We start from the raw sequence: 21409 nt of genomic DNA on the forward strand, positions 1-21409 counted from the left end.
CTCAGCCAAGCAGTAAGATGAAATCCCTTCCCTGTCTCCTGCCCAGCCTGATGCTCTCTCGAGGGGGCCACCTGGACAAGACACCTTGGGAGAAAAATTCAAAATGATTTTCAAGTATCTGGGCTTGGTTCTTAGGGATTCATACACAGCTGTTTAACTATGGCAGTAAAGTCAGAAATCACGAGTAAATGGGAATCAGCTTTTGAAGAGGCCTACCTCAGCTATATTAAGCTGAACTCAGCCAGAAAAGCTTATATGCACTCCTGCAATGGCCATTTGGTTTTGGCTGTCCAATCTATGGCTCCTTCCTCTCAACTAACCGTCACACCCCCAATATCCAAAAGTAGTCCAGTTGAGATGATAAATCTGAACAATTCAAAGTATAAGAAAGATAGTCTTAATCCATGTGTTAAACTGGCCTGCCGCTCCTGTGGAGTTGGAGAAGATTATGGAGAATGGTAAATGGTCTTAGGACACCAATTCACATTAGAGGTACCACACTGACCAGACTTTAAAAGCTTCTAAATCTCAGACAGGCCTATAGTTAATCCAAACAAAAAAATAGTTACTGCTTACACTTATTAGTATTAACTTCCTTTTCATAATTTACTGGAACTGGGGGGAAAAAAGTATAACAAAATGTATACAGTTTAGTAATTGTACAAAACATCAGTTTAGCAAGATGATATGTGTTACAGTCACCAAAATGAGGACCCAAAATATTTTTCACTGCCACTTCCATAAAAAATTCAGATAAATAAGAAGTCACTGGATGAAAAGTCACAACAGAAACAATTTAAACTTTTATATAACAACAGAAAATGTCAGTCTTCCCCAGCAATAAAGCAGACACCACCATTCAGGCTCTCCATGCTGCCATGGCATGACTGGAATGGTTCTCAAAGTCCATCTTCTGCATGAGCCTCCAGCCTTCCAGGACCAACACTTGAAGCACTTGATGTAATACAAAATAAGGAGTTCTTTATTATTTATACAAAAGTTACATTAAAAAAAATTAAGATTCAACAACTCTGCTGACCCCCTGAGGAAGCTTTTTTGGGTCCATCAAATAGCCCTGTGTGAACCTTTCAGCCACCAACCTCCTGGCCACAGGACAAGGGACACTCCCTCCAAGGCCATTCATGCGGTGCCTTCACTGGCTCTGAAAGAGGACTCTCCCCTTCATTAGGCTCAACAAGCAAGCCAGGGTTTCCTGGACAACATTAAAGAATACTGTCTGCTCTGGCCCAAGCTGAGAGTATTTTACCAGAATATCAGTTGATTTTTATTTATTTCTTGAACACTTTCAATAAACTCCTAGCACAAGAAACTTTATTACAACATATACAGATCTGGTACAGTTCTTTACAAAAACTACCTAGATTTTTCAACTAAATAAATTTGTCTCTTAAGAAATTTAAGTTGGCTTCAAGAAATGGTAAATTTCTTCCAAACCTGTCCTTTTCCACCCTCTGAGTTCTGAGAGAGGTCACAGACTTGTATTTCATTGATAAATAGTCACCTTTGTCTAAGCAATATTAAGAGCTCTTGTATCTTTAATAAAGAGCACAAAACTCTGCTTCTTAAAGCCTTATATACTGAAAGATACGTTATAATCAATCTAGACAAACATTTATATTTAGACAAGTCGTCTCTGAACAAATAGCCTGCAAAAATAAATGCAGTGATTTGTTTTCTTGAAAGAAAACTGTTTAGCACTGCTTAGCACATAATTCTGTAATCTGGGAATAAGAGTAATTCTTCCTTTTAAGAAAGCAGGTCCCTTTCTGAAGAATTATGTTGGCTATTCCCCGAAATCAAAATAGACCAGCACCAAATGAAGTATTAGTTTACAAAAAATAAACTTAGCTCCTATTTCTTAAAGGTCTACAACCCAGACTTAATAAATTAACTATGAAATCAGGAGTTTTGTCAGCTACAATATAATTTAAAAATCCATTTTCAACCCAGGGTTGGGGCCGGGTGGGTGTGGACAGGAGGAGGGTTCAATCTCACACTGATCTCCATGAGTTCCATGAAAAGAAAACAGTTTTTTTTCCAGCTGTATTCTCCTTCAGAAGTGTGCTGTAGATTACCATCTGTGATGCTATAAAGGCATAATATCCATGTCGAGATCTTGCAGAGGACACAGCATGTAAAGCATGTAAACTGTTTTCAGATCTGAGAACTCTGCATGGAAAGAAGAACCTCAATCATTCTGAAAGAGCCAGAAACCAAGCAGTCGTCTCACTGATCATGTCTACTCATTCTCAACACGACATTGCATTGAGTTTTTTAATTCACAGATTTTACGTTAGTCCTTTAGAACCCAACGCCCATTTTTTAGTTGTGAATGGTCAGGCTGTTCAAGCTGCCTTCTTAGTGCAAGTTCCTTGGAGGTCTTGCAAATTTATCTTTGACCTATGGCAGAAAAGCAGATATGCAAAATATCAGGAATGCAAAATGTTAAGCTGGGGCTTATCTGACAGGTAGGTTTTTTATACTGCATATTTTAAGCATGGGGAAAATACATCAAACCAATCTGTCAGTCTTACCTGTTGTGAATCATGTGACTTCTGACCAGATGGCCTGCTGCCAGTGCTGCCATCAGAGACAGCTCCCCAGCCATCACCGTGCCGCACACAATTCGGGCCAGCTGCCGCGCATTTTCCCCGGGGTTGTCTCTGCATGCTCCTTGGACGCCTAGCATCTGCAGCCAGGGACAGACACAGCAGGACTCAACCTTCCAGTCATGGCAACAGCTTCCTACTCGATCAACTAAAACGAGGGCAACTAGGTCACCAACTCCATGGACATGAGTTTGAGCAAGCTCCGGGAGATAGAGGACAGGGAAGCCTGGCGTGCTGCAGTCCATGGGGCCGCAGAGTCAGACACGCCTGAGCAACGCAGCAACAGCAACACCGTTAGAACAGAACCAGGCCCCACAGGATGTGCTACGTTTTCAAAATCTCCCAGCCAGCATACGGTGGATACACTACAATGAACCTGACACCTGTGACCTGGCTAGTGGTACACTTATTCACACTGGGTTAGACGGGTGGGAAATGAATGGACACACTGGCTAAAATGAGAGGAGAGTGATGCGCGGTATCAGGTAGCAATACGGAGGACCTCAACGAGTCAGAACCGGGCTCGAGGCGACTGCAGGCGGTGCCCCCACGCGTCTCACCTGCAGGCAGGCCTGCTGAGGCAGCAAGTTGGTGCCCCCGCCCACGGTTCCTATTTCTATAGATGGCATGGTGCAGCTGATGTACAGGTCTTCGTTCGTGGGGCCGCTTGCTTCCATTAAAGTAATACAGTTCGAACTACCAACATTCTGTGCTGCATCCTGACAAAAAAATAGAAAGTAAAAATATAAAACTTCTCTTTCTTTAAGCAGCAAAAGACAAGAAAGGTGGCGGCTGGAGCCCTCACCTGTCCGCAGGCAATGTAGATGGCAGTTACGATGTTCGCTGCGTGGGCGTTGTAGCCGCCGATGCTCCCAGCCATGGCAGAGCCCACCAGGTTTTTATTAATGTTGACCTCAATCATAGCCTCTGTTGTAGTCTTTAATACCTAGGACACAGAGTTGTGCACATTTTACATCTTCCCCTGAAGATTAGGAATGGGTTACCAGATCTACTCTCAGTGCCTCCAGAACACAAGGGAGTGTGAAGGTTTGGTCTGTGAATGAAGCAGTCATCTTGAACATGAAACATTCACCTGTCTGTTCAAGTTTACTTAGAGTGTAACTATTTCTCTTCCCAATTCTGTAATCCAGTGAAAGATTAACAAAATAAACTAGTCATCCACTCACTTCTCTGACAACCTTGGCTGGAATGACAGCTTCACAGACCACAGACTTTCCTCGTCCCTCTATCCAGTTGATGGCCGCAGGTTTCTTGTCTGTACAATAGTTCCCACTGACGGCCAAAATCTGCATTTCGGGGAAATACTCCTGAAGTTTGGAAAGTGCTTTCTCTGTACCCTATTAGCCAAAGAAAGAAAACAACAAGAAAAACTACATTAAAACACACAAAATTATTTATGAATTGGAGGCTTTTTTTGTATCTAATAATACTAACACTTCTAAATACAATAACTGTAATAATAATCTTTTCCTAATATGTTTTTTATATGAAAATGAAGCTCTTCGTAGTCATTGATGAATCGTATGATGAGGATATAATAAGGATATAATACTATATTCGTGTCACTGGGGAGTGAGGACCCCAATCCATGACCAATGTGTCATAAATCCCCTCTTCTAGTTATTTAATTGTTACCTACAAGCCCACGTTACCAAAGCCAGTAAAGAGAACTCAAACATTCAAGTAAATCTTGTAAATGGAATGTCATTAGGATTTACACAGAATATAACAAGACTTCCAAGGACTTCTAATCAAGTTAGATCAATTAACTCACACTTCAAAAACCCAATTTAAAAAAATTTGGAATTAAAAAAAATGTTTTTTTACCTGTGGTAAAATACACTTTACAGAATTTACCGTCTTGACTATTTTCTAGTGCATAGTTCAGTATTGTTAAGAACTTTCGCATTGCTGTGTCAGCAATCTCCACAAATCATGCCCGTTAAACACCCCCTGGCAACCACCCTTCTTTCTGCTCCTATGGATTTAACTAACCGAGCTAACTCTTCAGGGGGAATCATGTAGTACTTCTTTTTATGTGACCAGACTCTTTCACTTAGTACATGAACCTCAAGGCTCATGCACATTTAGCATGTGGCATGCTTTCTTTTGGGGGCTTCCCTGGTGGCTCAGATGGTAAAGCGTCTGCCTGCAATGCAGGAGACCCCGGTCTGACCCCTGGGTCGGGAAGATCCCCTGGAGAAGGCAATGGCACCCCACTCCAGTACTCTCGCCTGGAGAATCCCATGGATGGAGGAGCCGGGCAGGCTATAGTCCGTGGGGTTCCAAAGAGTCGGACACGAATGAGCGACTTCACTTTCTTTTCTTTCTTTCTTTCTGCTTTCTTTTTAGGACTGAACACCATTCCACTGTATGTACATCCCACACTTTATCTGTGGGTGGACACGTGGGCTTCTTTTAGCGACTGTGAACGCTGCTATGAACGTGGCTCTACCAACATCTTTTTGAGACTGTTTTCGGTTCTTTTGGGTGTCTACCCAAAAGTGGAATTGCTGGGTCAAAGTAATCCTATTTGTAATTTTTTCTTCAGGAACTGCTATTTACTGGAAATTTTTAAAGCATATGTATTTAGTCACTATACTCTCTTTCTGAATAGTCCTTATAACTGGGAAAGCATAATTAGCCTGACTAGTTGACTTTAAAATTTTACATTTCTATCTGATAAATAACAAATATTAGTAGAAAAAAGATGAACTATACACAGTCTTCTTATAAAGAGATAATTAAAGGAACTACACAGACATGAACCTGGCTTCTTAAATGTGTGTTCTGAAGTCTCTAGAAGAAGTCAGCTTTCAGGATTACAGGACAAAGTTCTGAAGCACTAATCCCCAGATTCCTCCCAGCCCTTCAGTGTAGACCCGGAGCATGCCGAATGCTAACTCTAGATTAAATATCCCAAATATGAACAATACCAACCAACAAATGCCTGATTTATATAACATGACCTACATGTATCAATATTGACCTTTTTCAATCAATTAACTCCTTGAGTAGTATGTACACAGGGTGTAAAATTCAAAAATATAGGAGGGCATACAGAGTGAGTCTGCTCCCCTCTTCAGGGATAATCACTCCAGCAAATTCTGTTACAGTCCATCCATGCTCACCTTTGAAATCATGTTCATCCCCATGGCATCACCTGACCTGGACTGAAAACGGATGTAAAGGTTGCGTCCGGCCACACTCATATGCAGTTTCTGTAGACGAGCAAACCTTTAAACAAAAGAAGCAAAGACTTTTTTTTTTAAGAAAATGGACATTATCCTAAAGTCTAGCTTATTTGGTTCATTTTATACTTAAGAGAAAACTCATGGAGACTACATATTAAAAGTATTTTTTCTTTAATTAAATATTCTATTAGAATACTGCTTCAGCTGTACCTCATTCTTACATGTTGCAAGAAGGAAGGGATACAGAAAGTCATTTGATGACAAACTTTAAAAGGTCATATAAAAACAAGCATAAAAACTTGAACTATACTGGCGTTATCATTTGTATTGACTATCCTTATCAATTTAATTTTCTGTAGTCAAAGTACATCTACTATACTAATTTATTTACCTCTATCCTGCTTGGAAAATCTTTTTCTCAGGCAATCCTGCCCTAGGGCAATTTTAGATCAAAACTGTTCTAGGGCAAAGTAACAGCCTAATCAAAATGAGCCTTCTAAATCCAACATACAAACTTACTAGCTCGCACTATTTTTTCTTTTTTTAATTTTATTTTATTTTTAAACTTTACATAGTTGTATTAGTTTTGAACTACCTCTATGTAGCTATTCACTGAAATCAATATTCTGCTCTGCCCACCCCATCCCACCCCACCCACTCCATCCCAACCAAGAATTAACATCACTATTCTGAAAGCATGGATTTAAAATTGATGTTTCGTTACATCATCTTAAGAAGGCAATATGTTTAGTTATATTTCGTCATCCTAGGTATGGCGCTGGTTCTGAAATAAATGTGAATGCACATATAAGCCCCCACGCCCACCCCCACACACACCTGCTGGTGCTGTCGAAGGCTTCCTTTATCACTGTGAACCCTTCAGGCGTCTCAAGCCAGGCCTTCACTTCTGCAGAGTCACAAGCACGGGGAAAACGCACCACTGGGCCACGAGTCATCCCGTCTGCAAGGACTCGGCTGCTGGCACCTCCACCAAGCTATCCAGAGGGTGTGACAAGAGCAGACATTAATCCTGAAAAAAATTCTGCTTGTCCCAAAAGGTCTCCTTGACTGTTCCCAAATCTCATCTCACCGCCTAGAGTATCTTGACAGGCAGACACATAAATGCCCACTTACGCCTATTGCTCTGCAGCCTCTATTAGTGCTGGCCACAAGACAGCCTTCTGTTGTTGCCATTGGAACCTGAAATTCTTTTCCATCCAAGCACAGAGGTCCTGCCACTCCAACAGGGATGGGCATATATCCAATAACGTTCTCACAGCAAGCTCCCATCACCTAAAAGGTAAAGTCAGGCACCAAGTGAAAATCTATATACCAAATACCCAGCCCCTGTCATTCCTTCAAACTTAATCCTTTAGTGTATTATTTTCAACCAGTTTTTTTATTTACTCTTTAAAAAGTCTTGAAAACACTAAACTCTTGAGTAATGACTGTAAATAACAGGGAAAGTATTTTTGAATTTTGATGACCTATACCATAAGTAGAATACAAAATTACAGTAAAATGAATTCAAAAGGAAAATGTTTGATAAAAGTATGAAAGTTTAAAAGACGAATCAAGAAGAAGACTGAAAGACTAAAGCTATAAAGAAAACCTGCTTGAATACAGAAAATAACGTACCAAGGAGTAATTATAGTCCCTGTAAGGTAGATACTGGAGAGAAGAAGGCTCTGGAAGTTTTTTGGAAAGTAGCTGTCGGCGAATAGATACACCTCGCTCATGGGTTTCCATCAGAGTTTCCAATTTGTAAGCTGGGATATGCTTTGCATTGACCAACTGGATGATCTCAGCATCACTAAGGAATTTTGCACCTTTCTAAAGAAATGGAAAAAAAAATGGAAGGGGGTTGATGGAAATAAAAATAGACTTGAAGAATCATACTTCATACTATTAATAAATAGACCATGTTATACAAACAGTGCTCTCTGCAGAACTAAAATACAAGTACTTTGAGAACCCAAAGGAATTTGAAGTTCTAAAGAAGGAGATGATTTGAGTAGAAATGAGAACATCAAAATAAAAATTCTTTATAAAAATGCAAAGCTAAACAAAATGTTAAGCCAAAACACTAAATTTTGCAAGTGACATACATAGGGGGAAAAAATTTCATAATTAAGATTCTGACACCCACCCTGTAAGTTTTGTATGTAGCATGGCAGTTGAGACACTGGTACACGTATTAATAAGAATGAGGGAAAGTGATAAAACCTACTCTCACTCATATGCACATACATTTGGAATGAATCAGCGTAAGCAGACAGGAATGGAACATAACAGTCATGCTAAACCCCTAAGTCAAACAGGGATTGTCAGCAGGACATCCTGTTCAAACATCAGAAAGAAAACAAGCCTCCTCAGGAGCATCAAGCTTACTTTAAAAACTCAAAAAGCCCCTCAAACCTCTCTTCTTTCTCTGAAATTCATTTCTGTGTAGAAGTGCTCCTAGGCCTTAACACACATACAATACAGTAGCTGCTCCTCTCTCTATCAAACGGCAGTAGAAAGCGCACCGAGTCTTCAGTCGGTAAGGCCTGGACTCCTGAGCCCAGCTTTAGCGTTTTCTGTTTTACTTTGGGACATACTTAATTAACCCTCCTAGAGCCAACATTTTCTCATCTGAAAAATGGAGAAAATTATACCTATCTTACAAGGTTGCAGGGAATAAATAATAAGACCAGGACCTGTAAACCATGAAACACTGTGCTGAGAACTTACAGGTACTCAGAAGCTGTAACTTCCTTCCTACCTTTAATAAAAAAACTCCTTTTCTTAAGAAAGATACCAACTTGAGTCTGCTTTCTCACCTCTGCATTCTCAAGAATCTGCAGACACTCTTCATTAGGCCGAGGCTCCACAGGGAGTTCCCTTTCAGGCTCCTGTGTCTCTAGTTCCAGCGAAGTACCGAGTAAGGAGGAGTTCCCCACCACGAATGTGGCTCTGTGTGAGCTGTCATTTTCTGCCAGTAAGGGTTTTATAACCTCAACTGTTCAAGAGATCAAAAGAAATCTCAGACACTGAATTTGTGCTTTAAAAAAGACTCAACTTCTTGACAAATCAACACTGGAAGAACGGAAAATGAAGAGAATAAGAAATCACCTTTTCTTTCTCTGTTTTTCCTGGTCTCCCCCTCCATTGCATGGAATTTCTGGTCATTTCTGACCAGTACAGGGTCACGTCTACAACAATCGTCTGTGATTTTCTTTTGGGTCACTACAGGAGATGTGATAGGATTTTTTAACGAGAGTGTAGATTCTGTCTCTGCTTGTTCAAAGAAGATGTACTTGACAGCCAGAAGGAGAGCTAAACTTAGGGTAATAACTTGTTCAATATCCATGCTGATCATTCTAAATAGAAGAAAGCAAATGAAAATGTTATTACTCAGAAATAAAAAAGGCATAACCTAAACTCAGAAGCACAGAGTGCCATGATTCAAAGTAGGGCTCAGGGAACTTACTTAGAGAGATAAAATTGCCAGAGGGAAACACTCGGTTCAATTCTCTTGGACACATTTTCATCCAGTCCTAAAGAGACCTTAGAATTGTCTGCTGTGCTGTTTTGAGGAGAAGGATCAGCTATCCAGCGACTGTGAGCGTGAACAAGAACCAAGCCTAGAGACTGAAATAAAAGTTTAAAAATCATGTACCCTCTACATATCAATGGAGCCTAAACTCACATTTTGCAAGTGGATAACCGAACACTGTCTTCCTCCCATGCCCTCCCTCACCAGGTAAAGAAAGCCCCAGGCTCGCTACGTGACTGAGCAAAGGGACAACCCCCATGAAAGGCTGAGAACACCGCCCCAAAAGAACAGAGCTGCAAAGAAAGAGAAAGTGGAAGGATTTGAAAAATCTATTTAGGGCAGAGAGAAGACCAGAGATCTCATAAGGAATGAGGAAAAAGATAAGAGGGGGGGAAAAAAGGAAGAGGAATATCCATGCAAGAGCCAAAAGTTGTAGAAAGACAAGAAGGGGAAAAAAAAACTGAAAAGCAGAATATGATATTGGAACCAAAGATAATGAAAAGAAATCATGTAATTACCATAATCATCTTAACCCTCTGAGTAACAGGATTTGGCTTATTTTCTTCTTCTTCTAAGACTCGGGCAAAATGGCTGAGCTGCCAGATTGGACGGCCCTCGCGGCTTTCCCGAGAAAGCTACAAAGGAAGTCAGTGTTACGTTAGAAGGTGCCGATTGTCTTTAGGTGAACTAACGTAATGAGAAATCTTCTTCTTCTACTAGTGCCATAAATAAGAACAGCTCTTACCTCCAGAACCAAGGACACACAAGCTGGGAAGAAAGTCATGAACACAAAGTAGTTGGCGAGAACCGACATGCAGCCAAAGCAGCACATGATTTCGAGCTGACGCACCCCTGGTTAGAGAAAAATGAAAAACGTGAACCAGGGAGTAAGTAGCATGTATATTTCTGCGGCTGCCTGCATCACAAGGCTCTTCCTATAGGTAGACAAATACGTGACAGTATTGGCATACTAAGCCCTTTGCCATCTACTGGAAAAGGAAGCCAGGAGCTCAGAAGTGCTGTGAAGCCCGAGTGCAAGAGGGACAGCTCCCTTGAGGGCAGAGACCCTGCCTCCTCCCATGTCCCCAAAGTCACAGTGCCAGGCACGGCAGTGCTTAATGCCATCCGATCACCCCCTTGTATCAAATGGCAGTACTCTGTTTTGAGATAGGATAGATATCAGGGACAGAACTCTAATGGGGCAAATGCCTTCCACCAGGTTATCCCACTAGTCCAATCCCATTCATCACCACAGAAGCAATTCACCTGCGGACCAAGGACTTTTTGTAAAACACACTGCCTGTTATATCATTCTTGATATAGTATCATAATAAATATTTTATGTGCACTACTCAACTGTCATTTCAATATAACCTCTGTGGTATCTATTGACAGTCTTAAAATTTCAGTTCATTTCATTGATCTCTTTGAAAAATGATGTAACACAGAAAGGCAACCCAACATCCAAAATTAACAAATGTTTCAGGTGTCATTTGGTAATCTCAAATAGAAGGGAACAGAGCTAGGAAGAGATTAGATTATCAAATCCTACTCCCTCGCTATACAAATAAATTTGAATATAAAACATATTTGACATTATTCATATTAAAATAAAAATGTTTTGAAAACATATAAAAATTGATTACCTTCTCCCATAAAAACTGCTAACTAGAGTAATACAAAACTTAAAAAAATTCAACATTGGATTTTATTTTCTGAATTGTATTAGATCATTGGACTAAATGAAAGAAAAAAGCATATTCTGTATTTCCTAAAAATTCTATAGCTATTACTCTCTGAGACAGAAATTCAAGAGAATGCAAAATTACAATGCCAAAAACATTATGAACAACTACATTTAAATAGTAGCCAAACAGGATCTTTTCAAACTGGAGACTATCAAAACCGTGCTTGCCCAATGCTCTAAGCCCCGCTACCCGCGCTTCCGCTCTGTGCAGCCGTCAGCTGCCCGCGCTTCCGCTCTGTGTAGCCACTGCTGCCACACGCCCTTCGGCCATTCTTCCTCACTCTGGCCCAGGGCACAGTTTCTTTGTGCCACTTTGTTGCTACATGGGGACAGCACTATATACTTCCAAGAAGTACAGAGTTTTTTCTTTTTCACTGGCTTTCCCAAGCGTTTGTTCCTTGTTGCTGCTGCTGCTGCTAAGTCGCTTCAGTCGTGTCAGACTCTGTGCGACCTCATAGACGGCAGCCCACCAGGCTCCCCCGGTCCCTGGGATTCTCCAGGCAAGAACACTGGAGTGGGTTGCCATTTCCTTAAGTATTAAATCTGTCCTTTTATTCTACTCTAAGCCAAATCACTGATTTTCCCATTTCTGTATGGCTGTAAATGCCTCCTTGCTGGCTTTTCCAACATCAAATTGAATCACTTCCTTTATCCATGTGCCTTATCCTGACCAAAGTCATCGCCCTATTTCCCATATCAGTCTCCATTGCTTTCCACATTCCCAGATAATCCTCTCATCTTCTTATATACTGTTCTTCTTGACTAAAATCACATAGTTATATTTTCACCTGGTCAAAAATGCTTTCTTGACTGTGGTGGCAGTTATATGACTACATCTTTGTCAAAACTTAAAACTGTACCCCAAAAAAGTAAATTTTAAGAAATACACATTTTAAAACTTAAAAAATATTCTTTGCTGAATAAGTTTTGAGTAAGTTCTGATAGATTAAATAACTGAATAAATAGAAGTTAGAAGAAACATTATATATACTTATACACAATCTAGTGAACAGATCTCAACTAATAATGACAACTAACTCTTAAAAGTTGATTTACTTCTGAAAGAATCAAATCCCTTACTGAGGACACCAAGGCACCAGGAAATACACTAGAAGAGCAGTTAGCCAAGTGTGGCCCTCATGAGAGGGCCATGAAGTCTAGTCTCAATAATTAGGAAACCTTGACAACAGCATGATATATTCTTTCTGGCAAATTTCCATGAGGCCACAATTTCTGTCCTATATAATGGAGTCCTATGTTTGATGTTTAACATCTAGTTCTCTACTATCCAATTAAGGATGAATAAACATATATTTTAGGGTCAATGCTGGCTCAGTGCTAAGACATACTGCATACTGATTAAATCTTCCTAACCACTCTGTTAGGTGGACCCAACTCAGATCTGTCCAACTCCCAACTTTTGCACTGTCTCCTACATGATAGTTAACAGAAGGAACTGACTCATTCAGTCAGTCCAGACGATATCAGGGGCTGGAAGATGGCTTTCTAAATGAGCCTAGAGTCCAATCTTGGTTAAAAACCAGACAAAAACATCTTAAAGTCATCAAAAAAGTGGAGCACCAGAGAAGATGATGAGATAGTAAGAGTGAAAATAAATCAGTAACCTGCTCAGTTTTCACTAAAGCAGACAGACAAAAGGTCAGATCAGATATACCTACATATTCATACAATTAAAATTTTTAAAATTTTTGTAATGTCAGACTTTTAAAAGTCAGACTTTAACTAACATAATGTGTTCCTCTCTCTCTTCTACAAATTAATTTTAAAGTATATTAAAAATTGTTTGCAAACCTGACATGGTACCAACTCCAATCACAAGACATTCTACAAGAGCATCCAGGGTGAAGGTGGGACCTAAAATCGCCATCCCACGAGCAATGTTCTCCCTCACTTCATCCTGAAACAGACAAACAGAGCAAATGAGGAGAAGGCAGGAAATCATTTTAAGAACTTTTGGAGCATCCCAGGGCTTTTACTAAATCGAATATACTATATGAAGAATAAAATACACAATATAAGACTAACAGGCATTCCAGATATAAAGGACACTAACAATATAAAGGTCTAAAAAAAGAATATGTACACTTCTCTGCGTTCCCCACCCACTGACTGAGTTATTTCTTAGGAAGATTCCTTTGAGGTGGTATATGAGTCCTGCCATGTAAATCCCACATAAACCCCTACATCATTTTATATTTTGGCTACCACTCACTGACACAAGTTCTTAGTTTCAAATTTTTTGAGATTATGTTAATATTATAAAACTTAAATATCCTTGTCAAAATGCTCAAATGATCATAAATATACATCAAATACATGCTCAGGGCAGAAGTACATGATATTTTATACTCAGTATTACTAAAAATGTTACATTCTTTAAAGTGACTAATGAACACCAAGATGAAACGTTTGATGAAATAATGCTAGTGTTAATTCAAGGGGTTTAGAAATCAATCTACCCTGAGATTCTTCCCTTAGATCCTGTCTGTGCGCTAATGCGTTTCAATAGGTAGATACTGTAATTTATGCAAAAGACATAATACCTTACGTTCTGAAACCTTCAAAAAAGAAAATGGAGAAAATTCCAAATTTTAGAATCTGTGGAATTACAATTGAGTTGGCAGAAAAATGGGACAGTTCCTAGGGTACCTAAGAAGACCAGTCTTAAGACTGGACAAAATTATATGCAATTCCTGAATCATGGACTAAGAAGAAGCTCTATTAATCTTTCCTATTAATGTAAACAACCTGAGAGAAAAGAATACCACGTACATTCATGTCTCATTAATAATACCTGTGAGTTAGAACTGAGGGCGAACTTGGCTAGCGCACTTGCTCTAGAAAGGTCGACCAGCAGCAGGAAAAAGGGCAAAGCTTCACTGGGGGGAAAAAACAACATGATCAGGTATATTTAACAAAAGAGAAATATCAGTAAAAATCCCTTCCTAAAACAAAACTTTGCCCTGGTGTACCTTTTACAGACCAAGACGTATACCCTATACCCCTCTGACAACCTCAAAGCTAAATTTATTAGCCAAACTATTTAAGAAGATTTTCAGTGTTTAAAAATGTAAATACACAGAAACACCTTTGGATAATTTTAGAGCAAAACAGCATCATTAGTAAAAGAAAAAAATGCATTCTTGTGTATTAGTATGGGGGCAAACAGTGGAATATAGGTATCCCCCACTTTTCAAAAGCTCACTTTATGCCACTTCACTTTTAAGAAAGACTTACATAGTACTCATTTTTGCTTAACCAAAAGAAATCCAAAGAGGGTTTTCACTCTTACAAAAAAAGGTGAAAAGTGAAAATAGCACGCAGTGCTTGTTTTGAGGGAGCTGATGCAGAGGCCGTGGGCACCTGGAGCAGAGTGGCACTGCCCAGGGGCTGTGGTCAGCATCTCGGCACCAAGCTGCCACGGCTCTGAAGCACACCTGCGCTGCATCTCGGCTTACTGCGTGCCTCCAGAGCTTCCCCATGGCTCAATGGCAAAGAATGCACCCGCTATGCAGGAGACCTGGGTTCAATCCTGGGTGGGGAAGATCCCCTGGAGGGAGAAATGGAAACCCACTCCAGTATTCCTGCCTGGGAATTCCCATGGTCAGGGGAGCCTGGAGGGCTACAGTCCACAGGGTCAAAAAGAGTCGAACATGACTGAGTTCAAAGATAGACACTGTGTGCATCCATTAGGAAGATGTGTTCTAAGGTGACTGCTTCTTCACTTACAAAAGGTTTCATAGGAGAGCTGTATTTTCAGGTAGTAGAGAAAACCAGTGTACTGTATATAATTCTTTTCTGATTAATTAAAATACTATCTATGGAGAGTTAAGTTGGCAATAATGACCCTTAAAAGCCCTAAAGACCTACAGTGGCTACTGTTTCACTCCTACAGATGTATCCTAAGAAAATAAGAACAAAAATTTGCTAGGACGACACTTTTCACAGTATTGTTATTAATGGAAGAAATTAAATGACCTAAAAAATCCAACTCAGAGGATTAAGTACATAAACTACAATATATTCATATAGGAAAATACTACACAGCTAGCTGTTAAGGACATGCAAAGATGTTTATAACTTCCCATAAGCATAAAAGTTATAAAGCAGTATACAGAGTATCATCTCAGAGGTTTTCTTTAAGCATAAAAAAAGTGGGGAACAAAACACAGCAAAACATTAACAGGTATCAGCTAACTGATTTTGTGAAAAATTTCCCCCTATTTTCCATAAATTTTTGCTAATTTAAATATTACAACGCTTTATAACATGGAGTAGAAAAGTTCTTAACAATATATTTTGGAAGAAAGTATATTTATGCTTTAAATACTTACTTCAAACCTGTCAATTCTTTATCTAAGAAATGAATGACAACTGTACTGAATACGAAACTGGAGAAAATTGTGAAGAGTCCAGCAATACCTATAAATGACAAAATTCAACAAACTGAAAAAATTTCATCCTTATACACACATAATAATATACAGTCCTACAGTATTCTGAAGGAAGTATTATTTTCTCCAGGTTATTAAGGTCTCAAAGAGCAGAACGTCTAACTTGAATGAAAAGAAACTACTGAATAGACGCAGCACACGCTAAGCAACGCACACGCTCCCGCCCATGTGACTTAAACAGGCAAATTCCCACAGGAAATAAAAAAAGCTGATAGCACACAAAAAGGTTCATACATAAAATTATTACCCAAAATATATTTTGATCCAAGTTGGCGTAAATTCTGGAACTGGAAGTAAATATACAATATTGCTATGCATCGTGTTATTGTCAGAATTATGATGTCGCTGCTCAAAACATCCTATCGGGAGAGATAGGAAAGTCCAAATCAAAAATAAGAATTTTTATTTTGTATTGGCATCAGTAGTTTATGTATCATCATGATAATGCAGGCACAAGTAAAACATTAAAATGCAAATAAAATATTAACTCCCAAGTTTTAAACATCCAATGTTTAAGCCAATCATTTTTTACTGTTAAGTCACTTAGGAAAGCTAGATTTCTCAGGTCAAGTCAATTACACTCATTTGTATACCAAAAGCAAAAGGAAAGTATCTGTATAAGTAAATACAAGTAAATATAAGTAAATGAAAATTTGAGGTAAGTTATGAATACTGAAATAAAAATTTTACTCATAAGTTTTTTTGATTACATGGTCTCTAAAAGGAGAAATTTAAAATGTAATTGAGTCAACAATCAGATTAGTCTCACAAACCTCTTCAAACTTTGGACATTCATAATTCCACCCGCAGATCTTATTGTTGCCAGTAAACATGTTCATGGACATCATGCAGATGGTCAGCGTCACTGTCCCCACTATGACTTCCCAGGGATGGGAGGCCACGAAGAGGCCATGCATTCGGAAAAGTCTTGACAGCATTGCAGCTGCAGAGTCCTCGGATCCTGGGAGGAGCACCAAGTATGAACACTTAATATACAGCTCACTGGATTTTTAGGAAAACACTTTAACCCTGCTTTGAAAACCCTGCTTTTGTATGCAGTGTCTTGTACCTTAAGGATAATACTATTTGGGAGTGTTCCTTGTAATTCTGGGAAATAATTACAAAATTCAAATGACAGGATTCATTACTCTTTTATTTACAATATTTAAATCCTCTATTATTCACTAGCAAACAGCTTAAAAGCAGCTATTTCTTACCACTTGTATGAATTTGAGCATTTAAGATCAAACCAAATAAATATCTCAGCTCCTGATTATTATCTAAGCCAAGGAGGAGAGCAGTAAAGTAGAAAACGAAAGTGAGAAACAACCACTCACATTCATTTTCTGATTACCCTGACACAAAATGGGTAGAAGCACCGTCCTCACTCTACATTCTAGTTGCGCAAAAGGTAAGCACCAAACCATCTTCTCCGTCAGTGTCCTATAAACCACTATCTTAGTTTATAAAGCTCCTCAAGGGCACGAGTCCATTAGACCTTTCCATCCCATACAACACATGGCATAATGTCACTAGCAAAATGATGTTTATTAACCTTCCTAATGTTGCTGTCACTAGAGGTCTTTCCCCAGACCTTAAGAGTTAATAAAAATGCTGGACCAGTATAAGAATAAGGGGCTGGCTGGCCAAAGCAGACATATGTGGCATTCAAAAATTTCCAACAGAACTTGGGTTATTTTGGTCTAGTGAGTATCATAACTAAGCTTCTCCATGTTTGTTGACTAAGTAATAATAATTTTGATATTCTGATTTTTAAAAAATCTAATATAGTTATTGATCTCTAATATAGGAACTTATAAGCCTTCTTACACTAAAATTAATGCTTTTGATAAACCATATTAACCACCCATTAAAATCAATTAAAAATTAAGATTAAATTTTAGGCCCACTGACTGACAATCAAGATTTCAAATGAATCTTTCATTTAGGCTAATTAAGCAAGTGATTTGTGTATGGAAGAAGAAAATAAAAAAGCATCAAATTAAGGAAAATAAAGGATTAATCTATTTAAAGGATTCGGGAAAAGAAAATTAGAGACACTTAGGAAGCAGAGCAGTTACTAAGCATCACCTCTCACTGCATCACTCAGAGCGCTCTACTCTTTACGCTTTGGCCACAGTAGACCACCAGAGAGAGATGTGGTTTCCAAACTGCAGGTCATAATCCCTTCACTGGATCAATGGGATCATGAACACAAGTTTATGAGTCAGAACAAACATTTTACAATGCAAGAAGAAAACAGCAATGGGTTAGACATGTGGTATGGGTAGGTATTATTTCCTGAAACACTATGTTTCATGAAATGATAGATATGAGTGTATGTCCTGGCTTCTGACATAACATGTATTTCTTAATGTGGGTCTCAATTTCAAAGGCTGGCAGGCACTGAGATATGTGGCATGCATCCGCCTGTGTCTCTTCAGGTTTTCAACCTTCCTCCCTGAGTTCTAGTCCTCATTTCATCCTTCAGTGCCTTGCACTCATGTATCTTAATAGCACTTGCTCGAGAAATACCTGCTACTTAAAAATAAATTCTTAAGCTACAACAGCATGCATGTTATTGACACATCTTGAACCTAATCTAAAGATGACTTTTTTAAAGGCCTCCTTAGCAGCAGCAGCAGGGTATGGATAGAATTCCCCCCTCTTCAAGGGCCCCAGTTCTCTGCATTCAGAGAACATATTAAGGAGGAGGAGGGGGTGGGGGGAAAAGTTATATTTTCTATACTATCCTGGAAAATGAACAATAACAAAAATATCTTTTGTTAAATTAGCAAGGACTTGAAGTACTGGAGAATATTAATCGTATCTTAGATTTGAACTCTACTTCATTTCAACTAAAAACCTCATAAGAGCCTAGATTTTCATGCTGGCCTTCTATCACATAACTTCCTTATATTTAAAAACAAAAACAAAAACCCTGTAAACTAGTCTAATAGCATCAATGTTCCAGAAGATGAATTAACTGAAAATACATTTCAAAATTAGGTCAAAATTTTTAATACTCCTTTCTCCCCAAGCCTTCTCAACTTAGAGTACTCCCTTATTGAGTCAATATATTTTTCACCATCAAAAAGTGAATTCAGCAGAATTAAAATCTGAGCTGCTAGCAAGAAGGCACCCCGATTTGATCACAAATAGGTTGAGCATTATTAATCCATAATTATATATTAGGAACATTATGTTTTTCCTCAAAAGCTTCATGGTAACATTGTCAATTCTGGGACATTTCTTTCCTAGGTGTAAAGTCATCTTTGCAACATTCAGGTAAAGACTGACAAAGAAGCCCATGAACCATTCCCAAACACAGAGAACCTCACCTATTTGGAAACAAAATGAGTAACCAAATGTATAAGGGTGTGTCAAAAGTCACCATAATTGCACACACATCTCATTTCCCACTAGCAACCTCCCTATATCCCTGTGATTATGCAAAGCATGTACACGTCATGGAATTCAATCCTCCAACTTCATCAGCAGTTGCAAATGGCACCAGCAGGCAATAGGGATGGCTCCTGCAAATTCAAGGTGTTTAGGCCATGCTGCAATAAAAATAAATTTTAGTTTAAAAAAATCAAGTTAGGCAATGTGTGCCTTGCCCAGACAGACAGAAGTATGCTGCAAACATTTCATATATTACTCAAAAGAATGGATAATTTAAATTAAACTGAATCCCCAAACTCTAACCCAATGTGCTACAAAAACCACCTACGGTGGCAAACTGCAGAAAAGGATGCTTTGGCATCCTACTCTAATCCTTTCTCCCTCTCAGTGCTCTTCGTATGCTGTATATTCCAGTACTTGATTATATACTATCTTACACTGTTCTTATATTAATTGCTGTGTATGTTTTGTCTCTTTGAGGGCAGGAACCATGTCTTGTACTGAGTCATTTTTAATTCCAACAGGATTAACATTCTGCTGCTCAACCCAGTATCTTAGGGGGGGGAAAATTCTTGCACTGGAATCAGGAAACCTGGATTCTACACTCAATTCTATGGCATTATACCTCTTTGTAAATCACATATCTTTTTATTCACTTATAAAGCTAGAGCTCCAAAGTTCCTTAACAAAGGCAAGTATTAAGTGAACCATATGAAACTGCTATTTTTTGTATGGGGAATAATGGTCAAGTTTCAAATATCAACAATTTCATATGGTCAACCTGAACAGCTACTGATACAGATGTGTTTACCTATTCATAGTCTAGATCATACAAGAATAAAAAGAGAACATGAAACATGAGCGCACACACTTCATCTTGAAATGTTCATGCCACACACACGAAGTTTTCACATGTTAATGATTTGATCTTTGCATATTTTTTAGCCTTCATATTACTGTCAGTGTCTTTACTCCCAAGTTTTATCACAAATTGGAAAGACACTACCACCAAGAAGGCCCTCAAAATCCAGTCCGTCCCCAAAGCACACTGAGTCTTCGCTAGATTACCTCTAAATCATAAACTGTTTCTCGCTGCATGAAGAGAAAAATCAATCCACAAGCAAACAACAACAACAACAACAAATACACTGTGTGATGCTGAGAAGGCAAGTCTTCAAGCCCTGAACAATTTCAAACGACCACTTAAGATGGAGTACATCAACTTCCTCCCACCGTAAAAACTGACTTCTATTTGTGAATCTCCAAGGTACGTTTCTCCTAGCCAAAATACCAAAACCAAATAATTCAACCTACAGGATTTAGATTAAAGGACATCAGTAATCAACACCAAGGAGAAGACGCCTCTCGCAAAAAGAAGAATCGTTTCAGTCTTTGGGCAAGTCTCTACCTTGGGCTCTCGCATCCTCTCAACTCGCTTCTCCAAGAAATAACCGGATGCATCTGTGCAGATCCACAGCTCTGAGCTAGTCAGCAGCATTTATGGAGATCTCATCCGTCACTTTACGGAAAGGTGCTGACGAACAGCAGCGCCAGGGCGTGAACCCAGTAAGAACAGCAAGCATGGGCGTGAACCACGGCACCGTATAGACTTTTCGCGTCCTTTCCTCGAGCTGCGGGCCGGTCTGCCCCACAACCCCCCAGCATTTATCGAATCAAGGGGACCCCGAGGTCACCCCGCCTGGCACCGTTGTCGCCCCAACGATCACGACTGCGCGGCCAGCACCGCCGGCTTCGGACAGGACCAGGGAACGCGGCGACGCCCCGCCGGTCCATCGACAGCGACCGCAGCCCCGAAGAGGCTGGCCCCCTGTCCGCCCCTTAGGCCTAGCCTGTCCCGCGGCTCCCCGGCATAGATGCGGGCCGCCGCTCGGCCAGCTGCGCCTCAAGGACGTCTCCTCGCAGTCCCCGCCGGACCGAGGCGCCACCCTGGGCAAAGCCTCCCGCTCAGCTCCCCTCCGGATCAGCCGACGGTGCCAGGTGCCCCTTCCCGGCAGGGTCGGACGGAGCTCGAGAACCTCCACCTACACGACCCCAACTATCTCCCACTCACCGCCCTCCTCACCTCCGGATCTCACTAGAGGCCACAGTTCCCGGGAGCCGGCGCTCCGCCCGTCTCCAGTCAACGGAGACGCGGAGCGGAAGGAACCTTCGCTCTACGCACGCTCGGCACCGGAGGACACCGCGACCAATAAGGAAGGATCGTCCGATCGTCTAGCCAATCATCTGGGGCTGGCTCGGCCTGACGGGCCTACGTCACGAACGGTCGCCTTAACAACCGCCCACAGCTCTCGCTGGTGCTGAGAACCTGCACCGCACCATCTCTCACCATGGCTCCGCCAACCAATAGCGAGTCGAATCCCAGCACTGGGGCCTGCCTA

At 40.1% G+C, this 21409-nt stretch overlaps 1 protein-coding gene across 2 annotated transcripts; it reads right to left on the minus strand.

Annotated features, from left to right (window-relative positions):
* Positions 1 to 581: 581 nt before the first annotated feature.
* Positions 582 to 21175, minus strand: HMGCR (3-hydroxy-3-methylglutaryl-CoA reductase). Of its 2 annotated transcripts, none has more exons than XM_086323209.1 (20): positions 21094 to 21175; positions 16379 to 16566; positions 15853 to 15964; positions 15486 to 15573; positions 13946 to 14030; positions 12943 to 13048; positions 10129 to 10235; positions 9902 to 10018; positions 9318 to 9478; positions 8960 to 9207; positions 8668 to 8846; positions 7484 to 7678; positions 6980 to 7138; positions 6683 to 6840; positions 5783 to 5888; positions 3818 to 3988; positions 3436 to 3576; positions 3191 to 3349; positions 2556 to 2710; positions 582 to 2421 (listed from the first exon to the last, which is right to left on the minus strand). In XM_086323209.1, the coding sequence occupies exons 2-20, from the start codon at positions 16541 to 16543 to the stop codon at positions 2367 to 2369; spliced, it is 2667 nt and encodes an 888-aa protein (XP_086179335.1). In that variant the 5' UTR covers positions 16544 to 16566; positions 21094 to 21175; the 3' UTR covers positions 582 to 2366. The 2 variants fall into 2 exon arrangements, with proteins under 2 accessions (XP_086179335.1, XP_086179336.1); XM_086323210.1 differs by having other exon boundaries at positions 20419 to 21175.
* Between the last annotated feature and the right edge of the window lie 234 nt (positions 21176 to 21409).

The sequence above is a fragment of the Bos grunniens genome, chromosome 10 (assembly GCF_055505025.1).
Source record: "Bos grunniens cultivar Pamir isolate PY7600 chromosome 10, Bosgru_T2T1.0, whole genome shotgun sequence".
In the NCBI taxonomy this organism is placed as follows: Eukaryota; Metazoa; Chordata; class Mammalia; order Artiodactyla; family Bovidae; genus Bos; species Bos grunniens.

Bases quoted from the DNA above. Each gene is read 5' to 3' on its own strand.
- HMGCR (XM_086323209.1), bottom strand. From the start codon at position 16,543: ATGCTGTCAAGACTTTTCCGAATGCATGGCCTCTTCGTGGCCTCCCAT. The intron at 10,236-12,942 runs GTTTGCAAACAA...TTCTCTAACCAG, and splicing joins TGGAGTTGGTACCATGTCAG to GGGTGCGTCAGCTCGAAATC. The intron at 8,847-8,959 runs GTGATTTCTTAT...TCTCTTGAACAG, and splicing joins GAAAAACAGAGAAAGAAAAG to TTGAGGTTATAAAACCCTTA.